The sequence below is a fragment of the Cyrtonyx montezumae genome, unplaced genomic scaffold (assembly GCF_038088225.1).
Source record: "Cyrtonyx montezumae isolate F1298 unplaced genomic scaffold, pur_monq_1.0 scaffold_3, whole genome shotgun sequence".
NCBI classification, from domain to species: domain Eukaryota; kingdom Metazoa; phylum Chordata; class Aves; order Galliformes; family Odontophoridae; genus Cyrtonyx; species Cyrtonyx montezumae.
Window position 1 is genome coordinate 146,650,882 of NW_027072034.1, and position 19,493 is coordinate 146,670,374.

The 19,493-nt window shown below is 35.0% G+C and overlaps 1 protein-coding gene across 2 annotated transcripts in view; it reads right to left on the reverse strand.

Annotated features, from left to right (window-relative positions):
• The window catches only part of CPNE8 (copine 8), a 90,608-nt gene that overhangs the window by 9,536 nt on the left and 61,579 nt on the right, over nucleotides 1-19,493 (reverse strand). For both annotated transcript variants that reach the window (XM_065743580.1, XM_065743581.1), the window contains 6 exons: nucleotides 19,207-19,260; nucleotides 16,846-16,907; nucleotides 6,285-6,331; nucleotides 5,339-5,520; nucleotides 4,354-4,481; nucleotides 1,215-1,317 (listed from right to left, as the gene is read on the reverse strand). In XM_065743580.1, coding sequence (XP_065599652.1) covers nucleotides 1,215-1,317; nucleotides 4,354-4,481; nucleotides 5,339-5,520; nucleotides 6,285-6,331; nucleotides 16,846-16,907; nucleotides 19,207-19,260 — 576 coding nt within the window. The remainder of the gene's footprint in view (nucleotides 1-1,214; nucleotides 1,318-4,353; nucleotides 4,482-5,338; nucleotides 5,521-6,284; nucleotides 6,332-16,845; nucleotides 16,908-19,206; nucleotides 19,261-19,493) is intronic.

Consider the following 19,493-nt stretch of genomic DNA (forward strand, 5'->3'; position numbering starts at 1 on the left):
CAGCTATTACTCCTAGAAGTTAATTATTTCTTGAATCAAGGTTTCTCTGTATTTCTTAGTGACCAAATACTTAATCTTACAAAGTATCTACCAGATGAACTTGCTGGTCCATTAGTCAGACATACCGACTTTGCATTGAAGAGAGTTAAATCAAAAGTTGCTCTTTCTTCCCCATGGAGCCTTTCTGACACCTAAAAAAAAAAGCTCTATTCCAAAGTTCTAAACTAGACCAGAGGATGAACTTGTAAGACAAAAGCTTGTTTATCTCCTTAAAAAGTGAGAGTGGATTTATCCTATTTTAATATTGGAGAGGAAGTAAACCAGTACATTCAAATTCAGCTGAAACTGTGGTTGTCAAGATTTATCATGTAGGTTCACAGAGTTCACTGACATACAGATTCTGTCCATATGCTGCTAGCTAGAACTTGAGGGCATCTTGCTTTCCAGTGAGAGACAGAACATTTCAGTAATATTCTCCTGTGCACCCTACAAATTGGAACAGTACTGTAGCTCTCTACAGCAAGTAGTGAAAGTGGGCCTTCATAAGTATGTCACCTAATTCTATTATTTTCACATTACAGATCCACTGTGGCATGTTCAAAACTACTGGTACAGTCCTTTTTCATACTCTGGATGGAAGCTGGGTTTTTTTTAATGTACTTTCATCTGGTATTTCCCAGGGACAAAAGAACAGTTTGTAGCATAGTGTATTACTTACAAGCACAGCAGCTTCAAAGAGAAAAAAAAAACACATTTAAAATAATACAGACAGAACTTGAAGAAAAATCTTGATTTTTAAAATTCAGAGGAACTACTTAAAAGGGAATTAGCTGACAGTTGTGCTTGGCATTTGGGATCAGAAAATTTGGAGCAGTTTTTAGAAGGTGAGGAAAAAAAATCTGTCTGCGATTACTAGAAGGATAAAGTCCATCACAGTTCATCATGAAATACTGCACAGCAGGCATGCATGAAGGAGGAGGAGTCAAGAAGATGACAGAAGTTACATGAACATTCAGTGCTGAGTATCATTTCCAATCAAACAGTAATTAAGCTGAGATACATCATTGTACATAATAATTTTTTTCACAGTTTGGAAAGAATGATTAATTTATGAAACTAATTTAATACCTGATAATAATAGATTCAGTTTACTTAAATTATTAAAACCTAGAAAGATAATTATTTTATATTTCAGCATTTTCAGCAAAACTTACATTCACTATGGATTCCTTTGTCTGAGCCATATCTGAAATAACTCCATCTGTAATAATGAGAAGAACAAAATACTGGGAGCCATCTTTAACTGAAGCAGCATATCTAAGAGGAAAAAAAAACAACAAAGAATATTATGATAGTAAAAGAAACTTCTATTAACTTACATGAGAAGGAGCTATATTTTATATATTTTTTCGATTTCATGAAGGACTATTCTAAATAATTAATTGTGATACCGCGATACACTGTACACTGTGATACACTTGTATACTCAAGCTTCTACTCAAGACTCAAGCTTCTCCCTGTGCAATACCTGAATATAAGACAAAACACATCCAGCATCATTCCAATCTTGCTTCAAAGGACCCAAGAAGCAAACGCTCTTTGAAAACGAGCAGCTCTCCAAGATTTGGAATGTTCTGAAAAATAGTGAGTCTGTAACAGATCCATTGAACTCTGTGTATCAGAAACCAAGACTAGAGTTTGCTTGCTTCCAAGGGTCAAAGTGTCCTATACAGTTGGTGAAGAATTTTTTTTGCATGGAGCATGCTGTTCCACTTGCTTCTTGACTTGACAGAAACCAGTGTAGTAACTGCCCTCATGAAGGCTCTTAGTGCTGTGAAGGAGCCAAGCGAAACTTCATGATAGAAGTGGTCATGAGAACAGTTGAGAACATGGAAAAAATAAATTCTATGATATATATCCTCAAGTATAGAACATGGCTGTTCAATACCTCACTGGATACTGGACAGGGTATGTTCTAACGATGCTCATGATGTTACTTAGAATATTCTAACAGTAAATGCTCAAGTTAGTCCTGCCTATAAACAAGATGCTGTAACCACAACATTTGCAAGTTTGGAAGAACACATGTTCCATGTGAAATGGAACCAAAAACTCACAGAAAGCCATCCCCAAAATACAGATAGGTAGAAAAGCCCCATAATCCATCAACTTGTTGAACATATTCCGCCTGTACACTAGCAGTAGGGACTGGAATTAAATGTCTTTATTAAAAAGATCCTCTATGGAACACATTTTCCCTACGATGACTTCTTTTATCTCATTTTTCCCCAACTCTCTGCATATTTTCACTGATGACTGCAGTAACAAGGGATGACAAAATGAGTAAAATGTTCACTATCCCTTCTGGGCAGTTCACATTCCACATGACTACACTGAAAAAGGTGAAACACAAAGAGGAATGTGATCAATTCAAAATACATTTGAAAAAGCCAATCTGAAGTCTTTTGGAAGCATGCTCTTAGCTAAGGACGGAAGATGATGGTAGAGTGTTGTTTGGATAATTATCTAGCTACAGGAAAGACAGCAAACTTATTACCTGCTTTAAGAGCTCCAGAGGAGTTCTGAGGTCATAGCAGCACTGTAATATCTGACAGAGCTTCCAGAGATGTTATCATAGGTGTGTTTTTAAGTAGAATTAATGTGGGAAGAAGAAATTTCTTTGAAACTAAAGGTAGGCTAGAAGAGAAACTGCAGGCTGCATTGGAGGAGTAACTATAATAATTTCTACTGCCAAGCCTATAAGAGTCAACAGAGGAACTGAGAAGGTGAACCTTGAGGGAAGATGCTGTTTGTCAAAATGAGATTACTATATTATATTAATCATGGTCAGGAAGTAGAAATGAAGACATTCACCATTTCCCCTTCCAATGTGTTGTGATTTGTGATCAAGAGTACCCAAAGTTTGCAGTAACTTGATATTTAGACAAAAGTTCAGTGGAAGAATTACAGATGATGGTGACAGGCTTCTGTATTTCTGGACAAGTCAACAAGTGTTCCTGAGAACTAAGTGCAGAGAACAACTCAATTTATATCAATGCTCTGATGATGCTAGACCCTGAATTCAATTTTTTTTTTAAATGAATAGGACAGTTAAGGTGAATTGACAAATTCAGAACTAGCCAGCTCAGTTGATACAATCAGTTCTAAAGAAGAATGTGCAAGAAAAATCAACAGGTTAGACTGACAGTTCACACAGCTAAAGCAGACACTAAAAGCCACGTATATGGAACTCATCTACCACAAGTGTTGGCATATTTCCTGACTGAAGGTCATAGATTAAGGACTGCTACTGGAGGGACCATACGAACGAGAAGACTAAAAGGAAATAGTTGCTAAAGGTGAGTAGTAAAATATACATGTGTATGGTTTGAATGGCGTGATTCAATGATAGAGCAATTAATCCTAATTATAAATAACTGAAATCAACTATCTAGCCATACTGGAGAGCACAGACAATTCTTTGCACCACTGAACTTGCAAGTTATTATTACTGGGCAGTAGAACAGCAGCAAAAGCAGAAAACATAGGAAATATATATATATATATATACATTTTACAACAATTAACTGTTTTGCAAGCTTGTAAGACATTAACAATATCATGATTTATGCATTCCCGATGCTTCATTTTTAAAATATCATTTCATTCTATGCATCTATAAGTAAAATCTGTTCAGATGGTTACTAGTTATATTATCTGACTTGTATTACTTTTCCTACACAAACACATGCAGTGGAAGTGGTACTTAAGTCAAGACCTCGTCTGCAGGACATTATCCTCCTTGAGAAAATTCTACAAACATATGAAAGGTTTGACTTTGGGAAGTCAGAGGTGACCCAGAGCAGCACTGTGGCTCCCCAACAGAAGCTGTATGATTGCCTGAAGAATACCTCCACCAGCCCTGGAAAATTTTTTAACATTTTCAACACTGAGATCTAAGGAACTGTAAATGCCAAAAAATTACACCTGAAGTATTTTTGATAATGTCTTTTTTATGAAGCCAAAATTCTGATTACTGTGATTCAAAAGACAAAAATAGAACATGGCTGAGTGATATCATAAATAGGTTTTTTCATCATGAATTCTCCTAAGATTTTAACATAGAGTAGATGAACTGGATCACCTGAATTTATTTTTAATCAGCTATGAAAGTCTGCAAAATACTAGCACACAGTATTCAGATCTACGAACAAGTGTAAGTTAATTGCATTAGAATGAAAAAAAATGTAAATAACTTTTTCAACGTTTTAGCATCATGTAGCTGTTAATCTATAACATTGCGATAGTTCTTCTAAAAATAAAAGGTTTCTGCAAAGTACTTGCTATGCTTACCTGGCTACATGATTAATTACAGGGGCAAAGTTTGTTGGTCCATAAAGCTGAACTGATTTTAGACTCCTATAATATGCCTCCATTACACCATCAATGCCATGGCAGTACGGATTTTGAGGGTTTCCATTCTAAAGAAAATGAGAAGTGGTTAATCACTAATAATAATCATGAAGCAGTTTAGTGAACACTATCCAGTGTGCGTTTTTAAATGGGAATGACCTAAGAATTTAAGGATCTATTCAAACTTTGCTAACACTATCCATTGTAAGTGTCATGGTCAGTTCTGACTGTTAACTGCCTAGAGAGTAAGTTTTTGCAGCCTCATAATGTATGCAGTCTCGATCACTGAAACAGGTTTTGAGACACAAATACCATCTTGAATGGAATTAAGCAGTCCTTACATGGAACAGTAAAAGGCAGTTCTCTGCGAGCATTAAAAGTACAAATCACAGGGCAGATCATAAACTAGAGTCACACTTAGGAGCACAGTTCTGGATCAATAATTTCCAGTTAGATTTTAGTTCTGTAATTTAACCAGCACATGTACAAAATTGCAGATTTGTTCCTGTTACCTCATCCTATACTCTGCTAAGTTATTTCTAGATATCTCTAAACTAGCAGCCTGTTGAAGATAGGGATAACAGAAAATGTGCAGGAACAACAATAATAATAAAAAAATTGGATCACGATTCAATCACATATCAAGGTAAGATTATCTTCAAACTAAAGTATTTCAAACATCTGCTTCGCATGCTGCTATAGATGAGGTTTCTTTATTACTATTTTTGGCCTACAGGGATTTCTTGACTGTGGATGACTATCAGTAACTTCACTATGCTGAAAAATTCTGAAACAAGTCTTTTAGACCTAAGAATTAGAACATTTTTTGTAACTACTTTACCTATTAAATTCTTATGACAAATCTTAATTCCTCAAATTAGGTTGCAGTAAAGGAATTTAAATAAATGTATATATATTTGCTTACCAATGCAAATTCATGTGATACTCTTCCATCTGGAGGCAGCCTAGCTCCAAAGCCTAGAGCTGGGAACATTTTATCACTATCATAGTCCTGAATAATTTCACCGACTGCTTTCAGTGCCATGCCATATGCATTCAGCTGATAGGGATTCATATAGTGCAATGAAGTAGGTTGTGAAGGGTTACCTGTTGAAACAAGAGTCAAGTTTACTTTACAATTGAATCATTCCCATCTTGAACCACTGACACCTCTCCTAAAAAATGTCAGAAATCTAGGAAAGAAGAAATTGAAAAGGAAACAAACTTATTTCCTATATATATAATTGTGGTTAAAGCAGATAAAAAATGCAATGTTGCTAATGCATCTTTAATAGGTTAATATAGTGACTATAAGCTTTTTCACCAATGAAATGATAGCAAGAAATTGTGACCAAACCTGTATATTTCTGTCATTTTGGTAATGTAATATACAATTCTATTATGAAGTTTACTGAAACGTTGAGAGATTTTGAAAACCATTCTGGAAGAGAATCAAAACTTCTCTTTGATTCACCATCCTTCAGCCTCACTCCTCTTAAAACTCCTTTGTTTTGCCCCTCTCAATGGAATCTTCTAATTCAGCCAATTTGCTCACAGCAATAATAAATGCACACAAAAAAACAGAAATATGTAAATAACAGCAAATTGTTCCTATTTGTACAAGTAAGAATTATTGTTATTTATTTATTTATTAAGGAAATTTATATCTGCTCTCTTTGTCCAGTTTTTCTGGACAGGAATTGGTTTCTAGTCTGTTGTTGCTCAGCTGACTCCAGGCGGAGCCAAATATACAAATAATTAGTAATACAAAGTACTTAAGCGAGATTCTGATACGGTATGCACACATAAACTATTTTTAAAAAATTAACTAAACACAACACAAGAATATAGAAGTTTATCTTCATTCTTACCATTTGAGGCTGTGAAATCAATAGCTACTGTGAAGTTGATTTGGGTTCTGTAAAGTAAGCAGATACAGTTCTTACTAAGAGCTTTACTGCCATGTGGAAAAATAAACAAGAGATGTGATAATGTTTTTGAACAAAATATAGGAAACAGACTTTCTAATTCAGGTAATATACATTGAAAATAATATTTCATGAACACACTGAAAACATTAATTTTATTCCATCCCTCCTTTTTCATTGCTTAGGAAAAAAATCTAATTCTACATTTAGGTTATTATGATCTCTGTATATTATTATTTTCAACAGTAAAACTGATCTTTCCTTGTCAATTGGAAAATTTGGAAGTTAAAAGTAAAATCTGGGAACAGGAATATAAAGATTAGTAATTTGAGCATAGCTGAGTAAAGCCATTATTGTGCACGAATCAATTGTCAGCATACCATTAGTGTCAGAAAAACTAGTCACTAATGGACTTATGGAGTGACAATCCAATTAACGCAATCCTCTTCCATAACTTCCTCCAGCACAAAATACTGTCATTCTGGAGAAAATCTCTTTACTGATAAGAGTGTAATCAGACAGAAGAGTTTGGATGAATCTAAAAACTGTCTTTTTACTCAGACCAAGTTTTTTTCGTACTTCTTCAAATCAGCGCTCCACTATGAACTTATTGACCAAACTGCCAAAGATTACAGCTCTCTGAAAGTAATTTTACATATTTAACTCATGCAATATTATATCAAATATCAACAGTCTGACATGGTCTTACTGCCCAGAGAAAACACTAGTACTTTCATGAAAGTCTAGGTGCAAACAGAAAAACACATGGATTTTATTACACTGACCAAGGTCTACACAAACTAAGCTAGGCATTAGTGGACACCATCTCTAAAAGGTAGAAAAACCCCATTGACAACCACAGTATTAAGAAAAGCCTTTGTGTTTCCTTGGAATGCTGCCAGTGCAGAGTATTTCTAAAAATGCTGTATCACAGTGGACTTGAATGAAGAACAATGAAAGCTGCTGCAGACTGAAATGTTCTGAGACTTTTTTTCTGATTTAGGAGAAATACGTCCTGATAGTAGTTCTGCACTCTGCTTTACACACTTTCATCCGAAATACACTACTGTTAATGGTTTGACAAGTCAGATTTTGTTTGATGGGTACCTGAATGGCAATCCTTGTGGTTTATTAGCCAAAACGTACTTCTGCACCATAAGTTAGTTACAAGAATAAACATCCTAAGAAGTGCATGCCAACCAGCTTTTTATCACCATCACTAGAGTCTGCAGTAAAGCCATCCTTCTCAGCTGTTAATACAGTTAGGAAAACCAACCAACAACAAAAGACTAATACAATACCATCTCTGCTTTTATGTTTAGAGTCCTTACTAGCACTGCTAAACAAAACTGGTTTTGGACAGTCATCTCTCTGTACTTAGATTTTAAGAGCTTTACTGTGGTGCAATGTCTGAAGACTAAAATAAAACTCTTAAAACCATTACATGTCTGTACATCAAGAACAGAAACCCTTCAGCTGGCTCAAGAATGTATCACTGAGGAAAACCTCAATTTTCCCTCTGTCCGTAAATTCATTTTCTGCATCAGTTATCCCACTCCAACTTGTAAGAAGAAAGAGTTACGAACATTCCGAATGTAAGACTGAAATGAGAAAGCAAAGTAAAAAAAAGAACTTTAAAAGAAAAATGTCTAACAAAAGAAAAAATATCTAAAATTCATCTAATTACAAAAATAAAAAATAAAAAATCACACTCCATGTGACTAAAAGTAATGACTGACAGCAGCAGTTTTAGAAGTATTTCTCAAGCAGATATATCTGTGTTAAATGTACATTGCTCTGGATAACAGAAATTCACCTGTTAAACTAGAAAAAATCCCTCACCCATTTAGCATTCACAGTAATCTGGACTACAGGTTTTCTCCAAGAAGAGTTTGCTTATTACTGCACATGCCAACTTGACAACCATAAAAATCATGAGATAAAATAAGATTAAAACAGACGTCTACCTTTCTACAACAGAACCGGAATCACTTACTTATTCTTACAACAGTTTTACAGATGCATATACAGATCAGAATTGGGTTTCTTAAATACAAGTTTCTAAAGCTATTTTATAACCCCTACCGTACTTAATACACCATGGAAGATTCCAGGAGTCTAAAATGGCATTAAATGCCATTTTCAGGCAACTGGATCCCACTCTTAATGCAAGTGTAACATTGCATTATGAACTTATGACCACACAGAGTATTATTTATACCTTACATAGGACTGGGAAAGCTGGAACAAACTCACTTAAGACAAACATGCACTGTGTTTTCAATTACCCTTTTATACACACATATATAACACACTTGAATGTCCCTCTGAGTATGATACTGTGAAAAAGAGGCAAGGGAGACTAGGTCACACAAGGCACTAACTAACCCTATGGCAAAAGGAATAACCAACTACAAAAAGGTACAAAACGAGTATCAACTCTTGCAGTCAAAATTACCAAAATGCAATTAAAACTTCTTTGAGCACAAAACTGAGTATCTGAAGTTCAAACAATTTAACTTCAAAAAAGTACCACAGGGGAAAATATTTCCAAAAGCAGCTGCACTAATGTGAATACAGATTTTGTGCGAACGATTATTATGAAAAGGTATTAATTTCCCACTGCTTCTCAGGATTGAAAAAAAAACCCAAACTGTCCATAATTAAAAAAAAAAAACCTAATTTGGGAAGGCTAATTTAAAAGCTGTGTGTTGTGGGTACATCAGACACAACTAATTTAGAAGTCAAGTCTGATGATTAGAAAATTAATCTGAATGATATTTTAAGAAATGTTTTCACAGTAGCACATGTTATTCTGGACACAAATTAAAAGTAATGAATATATCTGACAGTTCACTGCTCTGTTTTTATTTCTATCATGTTTTATTTATTTTCAATTGACTAATTTTTAGGTTCTATCCAGTGCATATATTAATAACATGTTTGTTAACACTAACATATTTTTGGTAAGATCTTTGATTACCATATTTTATGTAAGGGACAATGTCTGAAAAAAAAAATAATTCAGTGTGGATGCATAAAATATTGAAAAGCATCTGAAATCACAGTCCTCAAGACAAACTTGGATGCACAATTAAATAATCTAAATTTTAAAACACACCAAGAAAAAGGAAGCTTTATTTAAGATGCTTTACTGCTTGTTTTTACAGAAGTCCTCAGAGCTTTATCTGAACTATAAAAAGCACTGCAGTAAAATCACCATCTGCACAGTGATTAATTAGGAAGGATATACTGAACTATCTTTGTGCTTAACTCAGGTGAAAATAAATGAACTGGCAGACAATTTTGTTTAGACTTCTATACACAGAGCAGTTTGTTAGGAAAACTAAACAAGTGTTTACGTGAAAACTGAGTGAGCCTTGGAGTGTTTTCAGGATTAACTGAATGCTCTGAGAAGGGATATATAGTATTACTCTAAACAGCAAGAAAGTCATTGTCTGAACACAGCTCAAAATCACACACACACAAGCAGATTTGTGTCCTAACTGTATCTGAAGAGCATCAGAAAATAAATGAACCAATCACTAAGCTAGAACCATACTCCAAGGCAAGACCAAATGTGTAAGAAAAACTAAGGTTCTCAGACCACACAGCAAGCATAAGGTAAATATCCATACCTAGGAATCCTGAAAAGCAAAAAACCTCTTTCAGAGCAATATATGAATGCCCTATTATTATCCCCACATATTTCTGTAATACTTCAAAACACCACTGTAGCACGCTTACAATGCAATATGGAACCCAAATACCTCACATACAGGGCATTTTTTAATCTAAGTTGCACAACATAGGTTAGATTTTTGTTTATAGAAGCACCGAATCTACACAGTACTGAGCTACAGAAAATTCCAATACATAAGAAAAGAATTTTGAATTTACAATCCACAGAAAACTTAAGGCAATCTAACTACGCTGAAATTTATGTTAAAGCCACACTCTCTGTTTAGGCATAATGACATACAGCATTATTCAATCATGGAATGCATCATTTTGTAAAAAAATAAAACCACCATACTGGTAGCTGTTTGATCTATAAAGCATCAAAATAAAATAACATTAATAATTAAAAAACCCAAGGCTGGAAAAGTAGTGTATACAAGTGTCAAGAATTATCAAGCTCCTGAATACAATCCCAAATTATCAACTTGAGTATAAGGAAAAAGTCTCTCACAGGTTTCCCGGAGACATGAAAGCTCCATCTCTGGAGACATTCAAGACCAGGGTGGACAGGACTCCGAGCACCTGGTATAGCTGTTGGTGCCCCTGTTCATTGCAGGGGACTTGGACTAGATGACCTCTGAAGGTCTCTTCCAACTCAAATGATACTACAAATCTATGAAATACTTAAAGAACCCAGAATACTAAGACACTAGAAGAACTCCACACAGGGTGAGGCAAGAAGACCCAGAGTAACAGGAGAGACAAAGTAATTGAGGCTAAGGGTCAAGGCTTTTTTGCTGTTCTTTTAAAATATTTCTAGTTCCTCACATTTTTCACAAGTAATGTTTTTCTGATCAGGAAATTCATTTGCTGAGGTTGTTTTTCTGCTTTCCCAGATGCACATTCCCCAAGGAGCTAGATGAGAAGCTTGTGACACCCAGGGCTTCAAGTGAGGTTGTAAGGTCAAAAAGCTGTGCACAAAAGCTACCACAACACTGCTGTCTGGCTAGGCAGGCTGGGTCACTGAGTGTCCTGACTCAGGGGAGGGCTCAGACAGAACATCCAAGCACAGCAATACACCTTGTGGACTCAGAGCTGGTAAAGGAAGACATGACCTCTCAGGGTGAACTCACCCTATATTATCATTAGCAGTAACAAAAGTATCTTACCAGTAGAAGTAATCTTCACCACAGAGCAGTCTGTGTCTCTGGGAGAGCAAGGTAAAACTATCCTCTTTCAAAGTTATAACACATGAGGGAACAAGTTAAGCCTGGATGTAGCTGTTGACAAGGCAGTGTCAGTTTTTTCTAACAGTACACTGGAAGAAAACAAGAAATTCCTTCTGTGTCTTCAGAGTGAAAACCAGCTGGTCTGACAGCAGGGGGGAGTCAGCGAAGGTTTGAGAATAACTTATTGCACAGCAATCTATAACTGAGCTAATGGAGTAACTAACACTAACAAGGGGCTGTCTCATCTCCATGGTATTTAATCTAAAAAGTCTCCAGTGACAGTATTTTTTTTAATTTCCCCTTTGCAAATGCAGCATCAAAACAAACAACATATTCCTCATAAAAGTTCCACAAGATCTTCCTCCTATATAGATTTATTACTCCTAATTATTCTCCAAGGTTACAGCATACATGGTTAAGCCTCTACAGCACGTAGCTATGGTAGCCCTTGCTTCATAGTTATCTCTCAACTAAGCTTCCTCAGTACATCAAATATGTATGCCATTATATATGATGTACTGGCTGGATGAAAATAGCTGTCATAAAAGCAGTTCTAAATTTCCTTTTTTGACCATCAATGATTCAGTACACCTCAGTTAAAAATGAAAGCCCAAAGTCCTAACAATCCAAACAATATGTAGATGTTCATATCTGAAAAGATTTATGAAGGCAAGTTTTAACACAATGGTGCAGAAACATTTCCTCTTATTTTTCACTAATCTGGGACAGAAAAGATTTAACACTTTTAGGTTGAAAGAGGATACAGTTCCTGAAATTTTAATGATTTACAAACATCTAAAGTATCACATGCTATTCTAAGATGTTTATTAAGTCTGAAAAGCATAGTAAGTTTTTCACAGAGATGTTCCTTCTGTCCACTAAGTCTTGCAGCTTTATGGCTCCTGGTCTCATTTCTAGACAAAACAGAGCCAACTACTCTACATTAGAATTTGATAACATTAGGATAAGGGAATGGTTCAAAACTAGAAGAGGGGAGACTCAAGTTAGGTATTAGAGGGTCACTCAGAGGGTGGTGAGGACTGGTGCAGCTACCCAGAGAAGCTGTGGGTGCCCCATCCCTGGTTCAGATCTGGGTTGGATGGGACCCTAGGCAGCCTGAGCTGGTGGGTGGCAGCCTTGTCTAAGGCAGGGGCAACCAAACTAGATCATCTTTGAGGTCCCTTCCAACTCATGCCACATAAGGGAAAGCTAGCAAATAAGATGATACCACTTGATGGACAACAGATGTAAAAGAGACAGTGTCATTAAATAAAAATAAATTAGAACATATAAACAAATTTCTAAAAAGCCAAGTAACTGATGATACTTATAAGGAAATATTCCAATTAAGAACATGCAGATTTGAAATACAAATCAAATCAATACTGCAGTCCCAATTCATTACAGTTAAAGCTGGCAAGCTTTTAACTTAAATCGGTATTCATTCTAGACATGTCAAATCAATTACAATAAAGTTCTGAAAATGAAATATTTCATAAGCATTCATTTATAGAAGAGACAACATTGTGCCTACTGCAGAATGAGTGTTTTTTTCCCCTTGCCTTCCTACATGAAGGAAAAACAGGGAACTAAAACAAAAATTTTGGAGGACATAATTGATGGGAAAACAGTCTGATAAATGAGGAAAGTTTCATGCTGCCCTTCCTCAAAAATTTGTTAACTGGACTGAAACTGATGTGCAGTATTAAATAACATGAAGTAACAAAGATAGGATCAAATTGCTCTCAAAAATAGGAAAATGGCTCTGAGACTCAGTCTCCTGGTTATATTTCCAAAGAAGAAAATTACAGATGGTAAATGAAAAGGTAACATTTTATAAAAAACCTTTACAGTTTTCAGTGCTTGGAAACAGCTGAATGAGTCACTAAACAAGATTTTGATAAAATAATTAAATGATCAGTATTAGTGCTCAGACTTTTAACCACAGAGTATTCTACTAAATTATACTCTGTTTTTAAAAAAAAATAAAAGAGGAATAATCTTTAAAAGTGGTAATTATTAATATTTCAAGACTGCACTTAGAGATAAAACACGAAATATCAATAAAATTACAAAAGTAATGTTTGTATTCAGATTTTCTATTAATCATCTATGGAATATAGATATTTAACTGGCTCTTTAAACAGCTCTGTGGGGAATATGGTAACTCAATCTGAAAAGATTACACATGTATGTGCTCTTCTCTTGTCTTTGCAAATTTTGATATAAAACTTGATTCCTCCATTCTTTTTCCATGCTTTTCTTGTAGAGATGAACTTTGAATGAACAGGAAATAAGACAAGTTGTGTTACAAATACCTATAATATATTTCAAAGAACAGAGGTAAAACCATTTCTTCATCCATGCACACATATACCTCATTCTATGCAGACTTTTGATAAACAAGCATGGATTGTCATTTTCTCTTTCTGTTAGTGTTCATGACAGGAATGTAGCTAAGAAGGGCTAGAACAGTCCTAAAAAAGTGAGTTGTTTCTTTCAGTTTTAAAGATTCCCTACCAAAACCTTGCAAAAATGAGAAGTGTTCAACAACAGATTGACTATGATTGTTAATATGGAAAACACAACCAGAAAAACTTTTAACACTCTTAAGTATTCTGTTATCTCAGGCAGTTGTCTATCTTTCTCTCTCAGTGTCTACCTCAAACACACAACAGTCCATAGCAGTCACTGAAAACGGACTCAGAAACATAGAATTGACTGGCATCCTATCCATGGCAATCTAGGTGCCTCAGAACAGTTTGTCAAGCAAAAGCACTGACAGAATTCCTTACAGAAGACAAATAACATTTTTCAGATGTAAAAATTCCAGTAGTACCATCACACCATGCCTCACTCATATTATGTTTACCCTTGCTAAATTTAACATATTCTAATACAGTCAACAAGTGAATTGAACCCTCTTTGAGGAGAAATACGAGGATCTGAAGAGTTGAAACAAAGAGTGACAAGTACTCCATCAGAATTGAACTGAAGGTAAGGACTGCAACTTCAGAATACCCAGATCATTTTTTGATCCAGAAGCATCCAGGAACAAAATTCAGGGGCTCTGAGGATAGTAAAAACCTTACTAACCCTAACCAGCCTCACTTCAGCCCTCTGACCACACCCTCATGGACACAGGAGCCCCATTTAATCTCAGCCTTCAAACTCATGTCAGAGGAACATAGATCTCCAGCCCAGCTATGCCCACAGGCTTCATGGCTTCACCTCCTTGAATTCTCAGCATAGGCCCACCTGACAATCACCAGAACTGATTCTGACCCTTATTTGTGGTTTGACTTTTCATCCAGATCTTGGTCTTCCTCATTATCACAGACTTCCTTGAAGTTCTGGACTCTTAGCTGAACCTGTCCCCCATCTCTGCGCCTGCCAGGCTTTGCCCTGTTCATGGAATCAAAGAATGGCTTGAATTGGAAGGGATCTTAAAGATCCAAGTTCCAAAGCCCCTGACTGGGACAAGGTTGCCAGTCACTGGATCAGGCTGTCCAGGGCCCCGTCCAACCTGGCCATGAACACCTCCAGGGATGGGGCATCCACAGCTTCTCTGAGAACCTGTTCCAGCACCTCACCCCTCTGTGGGTAAAAAACTTCCCTCTAACCTAAATCACCCCTCATTTAGTTTTAAATTGTTTCCCCTTGTCCTATCACTACCAAACTGTAAAAAGTAGGTCTTCCTCCTGCTTATAAGCATCCTGTGAAGACTAGAAGGCCACAGTGAGTTTTTCCCTGAGCCGTGTCTTCTCCAGGCTGAACAAATCTAGATCTCTTCCCTTTTCTTCATAGGATAGGCACTGCAGTCCTCTTCTCACCTTCATGGTCCTTCTCTAGATCCACTCCAAAAGTTCCACACCCTTTTTGTGTTGGGAGACTGTTGGCCTTCTGGGGCTGTAAGCCCACACTGCTGACTCATAAGAAGCTTTTGTCCACCAAAATGTGGGCATACATGTACTGTGCAACTGGGCCCCAGTTAGTGAGATCCCATCCCGCCATTCATGCTATCCCCCTTTTCAGCTTCTAGTTCAGAGACTGGAGGCTTTGCCAGCTACTCTATGACATATCTTCCTTCCTCTCCTTATGTGTGTGACTGCTTTAACACCTTACTGATGGGCCTATAAAACTCCCTCTGAAGGTCTGCCATAACCAGTTGTGTGGAAGACACTGTAATATCAGTCAAGTCTGACATGTTGCAGAAAAAATACGTTCAGACACAAAAGAAAAATTTCTCCACAGATATGAGTAACAATTTTTAAAAAGAACACATCTACATCCATGTTTAAAATCTTAAACATTCACATTTGTAAGTACTGTCCATAAAAATGCTCTCATTGCTTTTAACCTTAATGAGATGAAAGACACTGTGTTTTCACATACGTAAGAGATTATTACTTCACCCTTAGTAAAAATACTTATTTTATTGGATGGAGAACAAACAGCAGTAAATTTGGATTTCCTGACTTTGCAATTTAACTTTTTGGAAGAATTTAAACATCAAAGAATTTGTTACTCCTTGAGAGAGAAAAAACAGTACTCTCTGCTGCAGCACATTACTTAGGTCAACAATATGGACTACCTTTTAGCAATGATCTACAAGTTATCAGTTTGGTATGGTGTATAATTACTGGCTGTATTTCTAAAAACCTTAAAAAAAAGGTAGCACAGCCAGCGTACTGACAGTTTCTCTGTAACCAAAATATAACCTTCTGGCATCTTGTTAGCAGAACAAACTTCAGTGACAAATGCCTAAGGAATAAACCTTAAGCACATTATCATCCGTAGGATTATCTCGACTGGAAACAAAGATGAAGCTGTGTATTGCTAATGGCAAAACACAACACCGACTTTATTTTATCTGAAGCCTGGTTGAAGATTGCCACAAGAAAAGCTGGTAACCTGTATCTCCAAAGGTAATCAATGATCTAAAATAGCTATAGAAAATATGGTCAGACAGCATGCCTCAAAAATCTATATTAAGTGCCTAGAAATGTGTGACAAATTATTTCCCTTTTTTTTTAGAGAATACTGCCTTCTGGTACAGAGGTTAATAGTCAGGAATTTCTGACATTTGATCCCACTTCTAGATATATTCCAGGGTAAGCCATTGATACTTCTGTCTGTAATTCCCTTTTGGAATGATGATAAATGAGAAATTGAATGTATTATAAATTTTATATAACTAGTATTGAAAAAAATGCCTTTGAAGGGGAAAGGCTCTAAATAAAGGCCAATCTTAAATAAATCAAAGGTCAGTGTAGTCCAAAGAAATAAAACAGCATCTTACTCATTTAATAGTATATACATAATTCCCTTTCAGTTAATCCCATTTTCACTGGTTGATCCGAGGTCATTACGAAATCTCATTATTTTTGTACCATTACCTATTCCAACAGCATACATGAAGTTCCATAACTTAACTGACATCAATAACTTAAGAAAGTACAGCCTCTACATGAGGAAACAATACAGTTCTTAAAGTAATTACTTAGAGTCATCATATGCAATGTACAAATACAAATTATTAGTGAATTACAATGAGATTGTGAAAACAAGAAAACTTTGTTGATATTACATACCCGCCTTTAATATAGTCAAGGAATGAAACCTCTGTTTCAATTAGGAAGGAAAGCAGTGTTACCTGAAAGCAAATAAAAAACAGTCAGATACAAATTGTCATTTCCCAGTTTAACAAGTAGAGACATATCCACAATGTTTTTGGAGGTAAAAAAATAATAAAATGAAATGAAATAAAATGAAATAAAATGAAATGAAATGAAATAAAATGAAATGAAATAAAATAAAATAAAATAAAATAAAATAAAATAAAATAAAATAAAATAAAATAAAATAAAATAAAATAAAATAAAATAAAATAAAATAAAATAAAATAAAATAAAATAAAATAAAATAAATGACGTAGAAAACAATGTTTCAGAATTTCAGAATTTCAGAAAACAACATTTCAGAAACCATTTTTTTGAAAGGGAAGAGTCAGATTTGGAAGTCTGCTACAATTTTTTTGGTGGTTGTTCTGTTCTGTTTTGGTATGGGTGGCTTATTTATTTATTTTTTAAGTGAACGACAACGGATGTAGGACCACTTTCCAGAGCAGGCAAACATACGCTTATTCGTTTTGAAGTAGCCGGTTTCGTTTAAAGATCTCAACTACAAATATTTATGCCATTTCTCATCTCATATTAGCAGTTGTATTGAGTATTGATGCACACACATGCATATGAATACATGAAAATATTTAAAGTGGAACATACATAAAAATGAGGAGATGAGAAAATTCTTCACTATCAGTTTTGATGATTCGTGAATTTTGTGGGTCCTAAACACAAGCAGCAACTTAAAGTGTGGCATTTTGAGTGCTCAAGTTGCAGAAATTTTAACTCAAGTGGAAAAGATGTGGCATTCAAGATTTTCACATAAATTTATGAAGCAAAGAATTCACTTCATATTATTTTTTGCTTTATTTAGAAATAATGCAGTCCATATTTCTGAACTTAAAATGGCTTTCTAGGTAGTAATGAATGGAAATGGCTACTCTATCAGTGTATTTCTTTAAATCAGTAGTGAGACAGCAATCAATGACTTTTATCCACTTTGTTAATTTTTTTTTAGAAGGCAACCTTCCATTAGTGAGAATGATGGTCTTAGAAGGTTTGGAAATCAAAAAATCTGTTGGGACAACAAACATATTGGGTGAACGACAGAAAGAAGTAAAAACAAAATTGCAGGCAAACATACAGGAAAGTAATTACTCTTAGAAGCTTAAGGGAAGCCTGCACACATACGTAAGGGCAAACAAGGATAAAAAGGAATTAAGAAATTATAAAAGCAATAATAAAAAGTACCAGTAAAGAAGAAAAGAGGAAAGAAAATTACTAACACCAAGTGATTTATTGTAAATTTCCTGTTGAGACAAAAAATAAAAAAACTAGTTTAGTCTGTCTGCCCAAATCTGAGTAAAGATGTTCTTTCAAATGTAGACAGCCTGAAAGAACTTTATTCTAACACTTTAATTAGCAAAAAAAGAAAAGAAAACTAAAAATCTAATGAATTAATCAGATCTTTCATGGTATATTTTCCTGGACAAACTACTTTTTACATTTTAAAACAGAGGTACAAAATAAGTGATAGTTTACATGTACTGATGAACAGACTTATATAAGAATGTGAGACTGACAAATCGTTTCTTCAAAGCTATATAGTTCAGAGTGAAAGTAGTCCTCATGACTTCACTGGAACTTTTCACGAGCAAAAAAGCCCCATGTTGGATGCAAAAGAATATCTTAAATCTTATTCGATTTTCCAGTATACAGCCCTTCAACATTTATCTTCATTTTCTCATAGATGTTCTGAGTATCATGGGTATCAGAACATGGAAGACAAGAAAATGCTGAAGGGAATTATTTGCATTGCTAGCAAATGGTTAATAGAATATGAATAAAAGGACATCAAATTCTCATCTGAAATTAGACTTAACAGAATTTTCAGGATAGATTTACAAAAACCTGCTGTTAATAAAAATTTATGGCTGTTTGAGTTTTAGCATGATAGGCATTACTATTGATGTTAGGTGAGCAGTTAAATTTAAACATAAAATTGAAAAAAAAATTCTGAAAATACAAACATGTTTCAGACAAAATTTAATTATGTCCAGTCAAATAATTTCAAGAATCTGCCCCCAGCTTTGGTATAACTCATTTTTAAAATCATTGGCAATTTAACAGTACACTTGAAAACAGCTTTTATCAACTTAAAAGAAAACAGAAAAAAAACCAACAACAAAAAAAACCACATCTGAAAATAAATGCTTAGTAAATAGTTTATTGTTGTAGCTTTCACAGATGGTTCTATTCCAACTCTGTTATATGGCAAGTCAACTGCTCTGTATTTCAAGAGAAAAGCATCCAGTTCTATCTACTTACTGTTCCAGAGTTAATATATTTTTTCTTTTTTCCTTTTTTCTTTGGATTTATTACCTAGAAACACAGACAAGTATTAAAGCACATTCATTTTTGATTAAACATGAAAATAATTGTTAAGACATTTTCAATTCAGAAAACCGAATGTGTATGATCTAAATTTATTCAGTGTGCTTATTACTTATGCTCCTCAAGACTGGTATATACTCAGTTTTCAAAAACAGTGGCTTATTTTCACAATACCTGCTAGGTAAGGCAGTGTTGTTACTCTTATTCAATAAGACTGAAAC